General features: G+C 45.5%; 1 protein-coding gene across 1 annotated transcript; it reads right to left on the bottom strand.

Annotated features, from left to right (window-relative positions):
- Positions 1 to 510: 510 nt before the first annotated feature.
- SLC35D3 (solute carrier family 35 member D3) lies at positions 511 to 9,865 on the bottom strand. The gene is made up of 2 exons (XM_083495941.1): positions 9,276 to 9,865; positions 511 to 5,908 (listed from the first exon to the last, which is right to left on the bottom strand). Exons 1-2 carry the CDS (start codon positions 9,709 to 9,711, stop codon positions 5,082 to 5,084), a joined length of 1,263 nt encoding a protein of 420 aa, XP_083352067.1. The 5' UTR covers positions 9,712 to 9,865; the 3' UTR covers positions 511 to 5,081.
- Positions 9,866 to 10,423: the final 558 nt, after the last annotated feature.

The following is a 10,423-nucleotide window of genomic DNA, read 5'->3' as shown; positions in this document are numbered from 1 at the left end:
GGTCCAGTCGTGACCAACTCTGGGGTTGCGGTGCTCATCTCGCTTTATTGGCCGAGGGAGCCAGCATACAGCTTCCGGGTCATGTGACCAGCATGACTAAGCCACTTCTGGCGAACCAGAGTAGTGCACGGAAACACCGTTTACCTTCCCGCCAGAGTGGTACCTATTTATCTAATTGCACTTTCACGTGCTTTCGAACTGCTAGGTTGGCAGGAGCAGGGACTGAGCAACGGGAGCTCACCCCGTCGTGGGGATTCAAACCGCTGACCTTCTGATCGGCAAGTCCTAGGCTCTGTGGTTTAACCCACAGCACCACCCGCGTCCCACAAGCAGTGGTGTATAATGCCCTAAAACATACACCTAAATCTACGAAAGGCATGTCATGCGCTCTGTCTCGTTCTTACACACACACAGGATCACAAATACATCAGATAAGTAAATTTAAAGTTTAAGCCCGCTTACTCGTCTCCTCACCACCCCAACAAGAATAAAAACTTCTTAAGGCATCCGTAAAGCAATGCATTTTATTACCATGTCTCATTCTCCAGATTAATTGAAGTCTTCTATTTATGCAATTAAAATGCCTCAGCACGAGGCAATAGTTTTATCATTTTACATTACAACAGTCTCTTTCATTGACAAACAAACCTCCTCTGGGCTGCATTTACCAAATCCCCATTTTTTAAAAGCTGGGAATTCTTAAACACCCATGTTAAGCTATGAACAGAGATAGAGCATAACCACGCATTCTCCTCTCTCTTTTTTACACTGTACAAGTTTCACCAGCACACTTTAAAAGTGTCCAATACTGTTAGTATTTTCAGATATTTCTACTAGCACTTTGAAAAGCAGCAAACCAGGACTTTCCCACAAAGCATGTGGAAAAGGCACCATATTCGGTAGTAAGTTAGCACTTCATAGCCTCCAGGTACCAAAAGAGTTGTGTGGTCAAAAATCAAGTTATTCTCCATGGCTTGGAGAATAAGGTATTTAAAAAGGGATCTGGAATCACTATTCTGTGCCTTGGCCAGCTAATTTACAAAGTAATTAAGCCTTCTAATTTACTGAACCACACCTGCCTGCATATAAAAGAATGAACCTATTTTAATATTCAAGGGTAGACAATGTTATTAAATAACTACATGTTTAACTGAATGATAAAGCAATGAATTTGCTAGAAGGAAAACATATGAATATATGAAACTAAAGTATGTCAAATCAGGCCATTAATTCATATGTGTGTGTGCGCGCGCAAGCGACACCAGTGATTCATACTTCCTCATTTCCAAGAAACCTTGTTATCTGCAGAGCTTCTTTCCCATGGAACCCTTGTACGTTGAAGGGAATTCTGGGGGATTGTCTTGGAGAAAATACTGGGTTCATGTGCACTGGTTAGGTCTTCTGGGCTTCATTGTCATTTCACCAGCACAGTCAATGCTCTCTTGTGTTTAGACATGGCCGGTTATGGAAGATTGGTGGGCAATCTAACTTTCAGTGAAATTAGACCACCATTACAGTGGTACCTCAGGTTAAGAGCTTAATTTGTTCCAGAGGTCCGTTCTTAACCTGCAACTGTTCTTAACCTGAAGCACCACTTTAGCTAATGGGGCCTCCTGCTGCTGCCCCGCCTCCGGAGCACGATTTATGTTCTCATCCTGAAGCAAAGTTCTTAACCCGAGGTACTATTTCTGGGTTAGCGGAGTCTGTAACCTGAAGCGTCTGTAACCTGAAGTGTATGTAACCCGAGGTACCACTGCACTGATCTTCTCAGTGCAGGATACCTGGGACACCTAAGCAGAGGAACTACAAGGTTCTCTGGATCAGGATTTGAAAGCTACTTATCTACTCTGACTGCTGTCAGCTCTCCAAAGTCTCTGGTGAGTATTCCTCAATCCTTCAATCTGAGATCTTTCAATGGGAGGCTGCCCAGAATTGAAACTGGGACCTTCTGCACACAAAGTATGTGATGAATTTGGATCATTCAAATCACAGCCAAGTACTCTATTGATGTCAGTCAAATTTTAAATGCAGCCACAGTGTGTTCCAGTCTGAAGCCATTTAACAATTATGGGGTAAAGCCCACAAAGCACAGATATAACTTAACCTCCACTTGCTTCAACAAGGCTTTAGTGAGCACAAAGCCCAGTGTAATAAATGAGCAGGGTGGGAGTTGCATTGAATTCTGCCTATATAGGACTGAAAATTGTGCCTTCAGTGAAAAAGCATGGTTAACTGGTGAATTTTGCCTATAGTCTCTGTCTTTGTCCTTTTGATTGTTCTCAGTAGCATCTCAAGGAAAAAGGGTTTCATTGGGGAATGTTGGATGGAAGGCCAATTTCCCTGCTTCAGCACCTTGCTTTCTCATTCTTCCCTTCTTCACAATACCCAAATCATGAGAAGTGGTCTGCAAATGAATTTGGGAGTGGGACATGGGGAACACAGCAGCAGGAGTGGAAGAGGCTTTCATGTAGAGGTCAGGCCTATCATCTTTGAAATTAAAAGAGCATACATGTGCTTGCCTTTTGTGTGACTCATCTACGATTTGTGGCATGCTCCTAGTTTGTAGCAGGACTGGCATTGCATGGGCAAGCTTTGAGTTCACAGACATTGTTTGTAACAAACTTCAGGATATGGAAGCACAGTTTACTGCTTCAGATATTGGCTGATTTGCATAGTTAAGCCAAACTATGGTTTACTGGGACCATGTAAATATGTGGGGACTCAGAGAAGAGCTTGCAGCCACTTTGTTCCTCCTTAGTCTTTTTTACCCTGGCCCCATGCTGAGCTAGAGTAAACCAAAATTTGGCTTAGTGTGTTGCCCAAACACAGGGTTGGGGTTAAGCTCTCTCACTAACTATGAGCTGCAGCCAAGGTTCATTCATGCTACAGAATGTGATTAGAGCTTAACCATGAGGCAACCCTGTTTAGGGAAGTTTTTAATGTTTGATGTTTTATCGTGTTTTTAATATTCTGTTGGGAGCTGCCCAGACTGGCTGGGAAAATCCAGACAGATGGGCAGGGTATAAATAATAAATAGATGATGATGATGATGATGATGATGATGATGATGATGACAAACCTTGGCTTAGCTTAGTGCAGGAGTAAAGAAATAATAATAATTGAGGAGCAAAGTGGATTTGTGAGCTCTTTTGCAGCAGCCTACATGTTCACACAGCCCTGATAAGCCATAGTTCGGCTTACCATGTTGTGCAAACCAGGCCAATGCCTGAAGCAGTAAAATGTGCTTCCAGATACTTCAGTGTGCTACAGCCACTGTCCATGAACTCAAGGCTTACACATACAACCCCTACCCTGCTATGAGTTAGAAACACATTTTGTTTAGTGCAAACAAGGCTGATGTGTTGAGGCGTGTGTGTGTGTGTGTGTGTGTGTGTGTGTGTGTGTGTGTGTAAATAATTTCTAGTAGATACATATGTTAAGAGGAGGCTGACCATATCAATATTTTCTTGTTACCCATTCAGCTCTTGAGTAGCATTCAGGTGGATAAGAGGAACTCAATTCAGCTTAAGGCTGCTGGGGCTTGGATGTGTGAGAAGATTGCCTCGATTTATAACTTGCTGCTTGGGGAAGGTTGAGAGAAGCTCTGGGTTGGTGGTGGTGGCGGTCTCACTGCCACTGCCTCACCCCACCCCACCCCTGCCCCTCACACCTGACCTCATCAACTCCTTTCTACAAACTTTCCTTTTGAATGCAGCCCCAAGTCACCTTATAATGCTTCTGTTATAAGACAAAAGAAAGTACTTTTTCATACCACACATCATTAATGTATAACATTCACTATCACAACGTTTGTTGATGGCTGCTAGCACAGAGGGCTTTGAAAGGGGAATTCAGCAGATTAATGGAGGATTGTTTTGCCAATGGCTGTACAACAGCCTCAATTTTCAGCAACAGTGTGCTGTATATCACCTGACAGCAACCGTGGAAGAGGCTGTTCCCTTCAAGACCTTCTTGTACACTTCCTGAATGCATCTGGTTGGACGCTGTACTAGGTGGACTTTTTATGTCCACATTCCCTCAACCTGGTGTCCTCCATATATTTTGGTCTATATTTCCCATCAATTCTGATCATTGGCCATGCTAACTGGAACTGATGGGAGTTAGAGTCCAACAACATCTGAAGGGCACCAGTTTGGGGACAGATGGTTTATGTTTGTTCATTTATTTCATAAAATTTATATACCTGTAGATCTTAAGGGGGGACCCTCAGAGTGGTTTATTCTTTCAATAATCCTACACTGGAAATACATTTTAAAATAATACATGACTTCCGAACTCTCCAGTGCACAAAGTATTTTTGAACACACTGAGTTTGCCTGTTACCATGAATATTAACTAAAAATAGACTAGTTGAGAAAGTTGAGGCCAGCTGGGATATAGAAGCCTCAGTCCACCTCCCACACCTCTCTCATCTTGTCAGCAAAGGCAGAATAGGCAGAGAGAAAGTGGGATGGTGCCCAATTATCAGGGAGATCTTATTATCTTACTTCCATTCATTCACTGCAAGGGCTGTCCACATAGGGGTGGGACTTGCAGTATATCTGGAAGGTGGCAAGTGGGATCCGTGAGATGACTCACGGTTTTTGCACTTCCCATTCATTTAGCTTTCAAACCACAGAGAATCCAGTGATAGTTCCTTTTGAATTACCTTTTGGACAAATCTTTTTAGCTTTTGCTTTTGGGTCTCATGCTTTTAACTGCTGAGAGTAATTCCATTAGTACTTCAGAGAGTACTTAAAGAGGGACACACTATTAATTCAATCAAGTTGACTTATGTGAATATAAAAGCAAGCTGTGGTGTGTGGTGGGGGCACCTGCTTGGTGGTCCAGGCCTGGTTTTGATCTCAGAGATTTTTATTTCAGTGAAAGTCCACAAAAAAATGGGATTTCACTGAATCTAAGCATGACCATGGTGCCTTTGTTCCTTCAGAATGAGGTAAAATCTTGCTAATAAACAATTAAGATTTGTCTGTGAACATATGAAAGCATCTGTCCTTCTGTATTCCCACCACAAGGAAAACAATGCACATATCCTTGATTATTTGCTAATAAATTATTCTTCAAGGACTTGGTAGCTCCTCATTCTCTACTAGGTAATCTTTCTTCATATAATTAGCCCCCCTAACCAACCTCCATACTCCAAGGTAGGCATCCTTTAATGAGCTGTTGGTAACTCCTTCAGAGTTGCCACCATCAGTGACAATGGGTGCATTTCCTTGTCCCACTATGCTGTCCTTCTCCTCTGTGCTTTGCTGGTTGCTTCCATCTGCTGACTCCTCCACTGGTGTCTCCCCATGCTCTGTGTCCTTAGAGATCTCCTCCATTACAAAAGGCGGCTGCTCTCCATCACATTCTTTCTTCTCCTCTTCCCTCATTTCCTTCTCCAAGTCTTCGTAATGACTCTGCTTTCTCGTTTCCATGTACTTGGCCACACAATAAATGATGGAGCCTATGGTATTTACCACCACACCAGCTATAAACAGCTTTGTAGGCTCCACGTCGCTAAAAGCCACCATCCCGACCGTGATGGTTGCGATGCTCTTCACGACCCCAACGAAACTGGTGGTTACAGCTGAGTTGATGTAGGTACAGTGGAGAGTGGTAAAATTCATGGCACAGCCAATCACGATAGACACAATAAAGATGCAGGTCATGGCAGGATCTTTCCATCCTGGGAAGGACCAGACATTGATGGCATCCATGCTGGCAAAGGAGAGGATGATGAGAAAAGGTGTGGCAGAAACAGCAATGGCATACTGGGCCGTAAGGGGCCCATAGTCACTATCTGCACTCGTCTTTTGGATGAGTACCAAATAGGCTGCATGCACCAGCACAGCCAGCACTCCAGTCAGATACCCAATAGGATCACCAGTCAGGTCACCCGCACCTGCCGATTTTGAAAGAAAGAGAAAGAAACATGCATTTACATGCCAGGATGTAGGGACTCTGCCTATAGCAACATTTCAGAGAGATCACGAGTCTAGTTCTGCAGGATCATCCCTCTTCTCCTACAGCAGGCGATAAGGTCAGTGCCAGAGCAATTGCAGCAGTAGCAATGAGTAAGACTTTGAATCTCAGGCTGTTTGCCTTGAGCACAAATGCAAGATTTCACAGGGGTCTCTAATGTTCATATTCAGCCCTCATTTAAATGAATTTTTAGCAAGTAACTACCCACAAATACATGCAGAAGCCCACTTGTTACATTCATTCCTATAATGCTTTGAATAGAAAGAGCTTGAATTTACTCAGCTGGATATGTAATATTGTAGAGCCGATAGCTGCTTGCATTCCCTTTGAGGGAAACAAAAGGATTGACGGTGCGGTGTTTGACAATAGCTTAGTTTGAGGCACCATGACAGAGCAGTCATTGCTTGTTTTTAAACGTGGTTAGGGTTTTTGTTCTGAGTTTCACCAGTCAAAACAGTTTTGCATATTTGTGTAGTCCAGAAAAGCCAAGGGTAGCAGGTGATTTGGCTACCACTGCAAAAAATATACACACCTTATTTTTAAGATTATAGGGTACACCTGCTGGATATGGTCTGGGATGAACACACTGCACCGCTTCCAACTCCCAAAGCACTCTTAAAGCTGTTTTTAAAGATTATAAATAGACCGTGATGGTAACCTGTTCACAAATACACTCCTGTAGATTTGTTAAAAGAATTATCCTTTGAAGTTAAACCAAATCACCTGTCACCTGTGCCAGAAGATGCTTGGCATCTCCTCTGGTGAATTTTAACACTCCCTCAATTTGTATGAACTTGAGCAAAGAAGTGTGGCAAAGAAGTAAGAAAACATAGCGAACAAGCTTCTTCCTCTTCCTGCAACAAGGTCTCTCTCTCCCCATCTCCTTCCCCTGTGATTGTACAGTGATCAAAGTACTTATGCCACAAGAGAGGAAGCTGTTCCTTTTCCTCCACAGATAAGAGCACCTGAACACACTCTGGGTCATCCAATTAATACAGAATATAGCCCAGCAGCCCATGTTAGTTAGCTGTCTGTGACTGAATCCTTCTCAAAGTGAGTGGGGAGGAAGTCCAGGGCCTGGTCTAGCAGAATGAGCAGGAGGGTACTCAAATGCAGCAGGGCTGCATTTCCAGATTGTGAGGTGAATAAAGGTCCACATTACCATCTAAAGAGCGCTGCCCCCTTAAAAGCACTAAGTCTAGAATCCAACTTTGGCCAACTGTACTGCCTTCTATGGAAAGCAGACACAACTTGAGCAATCTGTCTCTAGATAACACCCTCTCATGAACAAACAAATAGGGGAAAATGGCACAAATATTTATACAGGGGAAAAATATAGAAGTTAAGTTACTGACTGTCATTGTCTCATAGTGATTTTATGTAAACTGCTTACAGGGCTTGATGATTAAGTGGTACATAAATACTCTAAACTAATAAATAAAATAATATCCAAATCTCTTTGTAGGGCAAATATTTCTTAGTGTGCTTCATTCTTTCATATCCTTTTAAACTAAGCAAGAGTTTATTTCCAAGGTGGGGGGAAATATGACACCCCACTTTGTTTAATAACCAGATAAGAAGACACTGGGAATTGCTGGTTAATTATTCTATCTGCACAGTTCTTGCAATAGCTAAAGCATTATTTTTTTTAACTCAGTCATATTCATCCCAGCTTAACTATCCTTGAGGATTCAGAACTAGTTCTCACTTCTGAACATGCATACATGTATACATGAATTCTGGCGATCCAGTTATTCCTAAATAGAATTTCCCCCTGTCTATTAATGGCACTGGTAATAGACTTTAATTATAGACTGTAGAGACAGTGGCACTGCCTGACGGATCCATAATGTGGATTTTCTCGAGAGTTTTTCCTCATCCTTAACAACAGCTGCCATGTGACAGACAAGCCAGGCAGCTGCAAATAAAATGGGGCTAGCGGAAGAAGAGGGCTTGGGGGGGGGGGAAATCAGCTGGGCCACTTTAGACATGACATTTCTCCTGCATGGAGATAATCCCCATAAAGGAAAAATCACGTCCATGGGTCATGCATAGAAAACACAGGAGTGCAAATTTGACTGACGACAGATGTACTGCAGGTGTACTCAAGTGTACATATTTTGCTTCTTACATGGAGGTGATCTACCTGTGTGTTTTTAGTTAGAAAGAGCCTTTATTGAACTCTTTATTATAGAGAAAATGAGTATTTTTTAAAAAATTAGAAAGCCCATGGCATAGGGGAAGGGGGTGGTAAGTTGTGATGGAAGGGGGGGGGCAAGTTTGGGTTAGAACCTGGGCAGCTTCGGACATAGTTTGCATTTATGCAAACAGTGCACAGACATGTGAGAATGGCACACAGATGTGTACCCTGACATAAAACTAGCCATGTCAGGGAGCTCATACTGTGTGAAGCAGCCGTGAGGCAGCCTCTGCTAATGAGCAGAACTGTATGCTTGAGTGTAGAAGAGGAAGGATGAGACAAGACCCTGCCATGGGAGGATGATGGGACAAGGAGTCATGGGAGAAGGAGCAGTGGTAAGAGTGTGGAGCTATGAACTTTGGCGAGGTACTACTAATCTTCATAAAATATTGGCTGAGAAGATACTGATGACTTTATTGGGGTGTTTTGAGGGGTGGAGATGGAATGGGAATTGGTTGAGGCTTGTAGGTGTGGAATGGGAAGTATTTGAGGTAGGAAGAAGTGACTTTAAAGGAAGGACTACATTACATGTTTTTACATCTCTATCTTTTCACCCACCTTCCAACCTTTATAGTCACTTTATTAAGGACTGGACAGTGATATTAGGCTGAAAATATATGAACATAAAAATATATTTAAGGGGTGGGAAAACCTGTGTTGAAGGTTGGTGTGGAAACATGATGTAGGTTGAGGCGAGCTCTAGAGATGATCAGAGATGTAATAATAAAAGCTAAGGAAGCGTGGAAGGAGGTAAGATAGAGATGGCAAGAGGGTCGCAGCAGGAGTCAGTGGGAATCCAAGCGAAAGACCAGAGTGGAGAGAGAAAAGGGACGTGGTGGGTGATGGGGTTGATGAGTCGGGAAGTGATGGGGTGAGGAAAGGACAGAGTGGGAGGTGATGTGGCTGTGCGGGCATGCCAAGGAGCTGGATATGATCGGCAGCGGGTGAAGGGGGGGAGGGGGCAATGAGAGGGGACTAATCGAAGGGACGAGGCAGGACAGGGTAGAACCCGCAGGATCCTGGTGAAATGAGCCGTGCGGACCGAGGAGGAGCTGTGGCGAGGTTTCCCTCTCTCTCCATCACTCACCTGCCAGAGCCGCCCCGCAGGTGGTGATGAGGACGGCCACCAAGACCCCGACGGAGGGGATGCCGTTCTTGAGCACCAGGACGCCGATGAGGAGGGTGACGAGGGGCAGGCAGCGCTTGAAGACCACGTACATGGGCAGGCTGAGGCCGCGCAGGGACCAGAGGGTGAGGCTGGACTGGAGCGTAGCGAGCAGCGTGACCCCGGCGAAGAGGCGCGCCAGGCTGAAGCCGAAGGGCGGCATGTCCAGGGCGCCCCGTCGCCGCAGCACCTCCAGGCTGAGCGCCGCCGTGGAGCTGGTCAGGCACTGCAGCAGCGTCAGGAAGGCGAAGTGGTAGTGGGTGATGAGAAACTTCAGCAGGATGTTGAGCGAGCCCGAGAACACCCCGTGCGCCACCGCCACCGAGATGCCCAACGCACGGCCCCGGCACAGCTGCATGGTGCGTCCTGCGTCCTCCTTCCCTTCCTCCGGAGCCGGTGCTACCTTCCCGGCTGCGGCTGCTGCTGCTGAGGACGCCGCGATCGCCCGCCCGCCCGCCCGCCCCTCGCCTGGCGCTGCTGGAGGGCTCCGCGCCGAAGCAGCTGCGAGGCTGGAAAGGGCAACTTTGCTGTGCGCCAAGAGCGCGCGCGGAGGACGGACTGGACGGGGACAGTGATCAATAGGGGCGGGCGGGCGGGGGGACGGGATCCGCGGGGAAATGCCTCTGCAGGCTCGGGAACCTGCTGCCTACACCATCGCCCAGCAGCTCCTCTTGCTGACGCAGAGGGGGGCTGGCTGCCCGGGCGCTTCCCATTACCTTAATTAAATGGGAACAATTGGAGTGCATTGGCCGCGCTTCCTTCTTGACCCGCGTGAATCATGGATTCGCTTTGTTCCTGGAAGAAAAAGGGGGGAGGAGGAGGAGGAGCGGGGCTGAATCAAAAGATCGAGGGGTAGGTGGAATCCCCCCTCCACACCCTTCCAACTGCCACCCCCAACCTCTATCTTTAAAAAAGGAGGGAGGAATCCTCATTAAGTTTTGTCTCTCCTTCCAAGCGAAAACAAACAAACCAGTCCTGGCGTGCCTCGTCGAATATGTCAAGCAACCCACACACAAAGCCCAAAACACAACTTCCAATTTATAGGTTAGGCTTTTCCGTGCAGTCCACTT

The sequence above is a fragment of the Podarcis liolepis genome (assembly GCF_965112155.1).
Source record: "Podarcis liolepis genome assembly, chromosome: 3".
In the NCBI taxonomy this organism is placed as follows: Eukaryota; Metazoa; Chordata; class Lepidosauria; order Squamata; family Lacertidae; genus Podarcis; species Podarcis liolepis.
The sequence above is the reverse complement of the archived record's forward strand: the minus strand, read 5'-3'. Positions and strand labels throughout refer to the sequence as shown.

Excerpts from the sequence above, each read along its gene's own strand:
- SLC35D3 (XM_083495941.1), bottom strand. The coding sequence starts at position 9,711 with ATGCAGCTGTGCCGGGGCCGTGCGTTGGGCATCTCGGTGGCGGTGGCG. Across the intron at positions 5,909-9,275 it reads CTGCGGGGCGGCTCTGGCAG|GTGCGGGTGACCTGACTGGT; the intron begins GTGAGTGATGGA and ends CAAAATCGGCAG.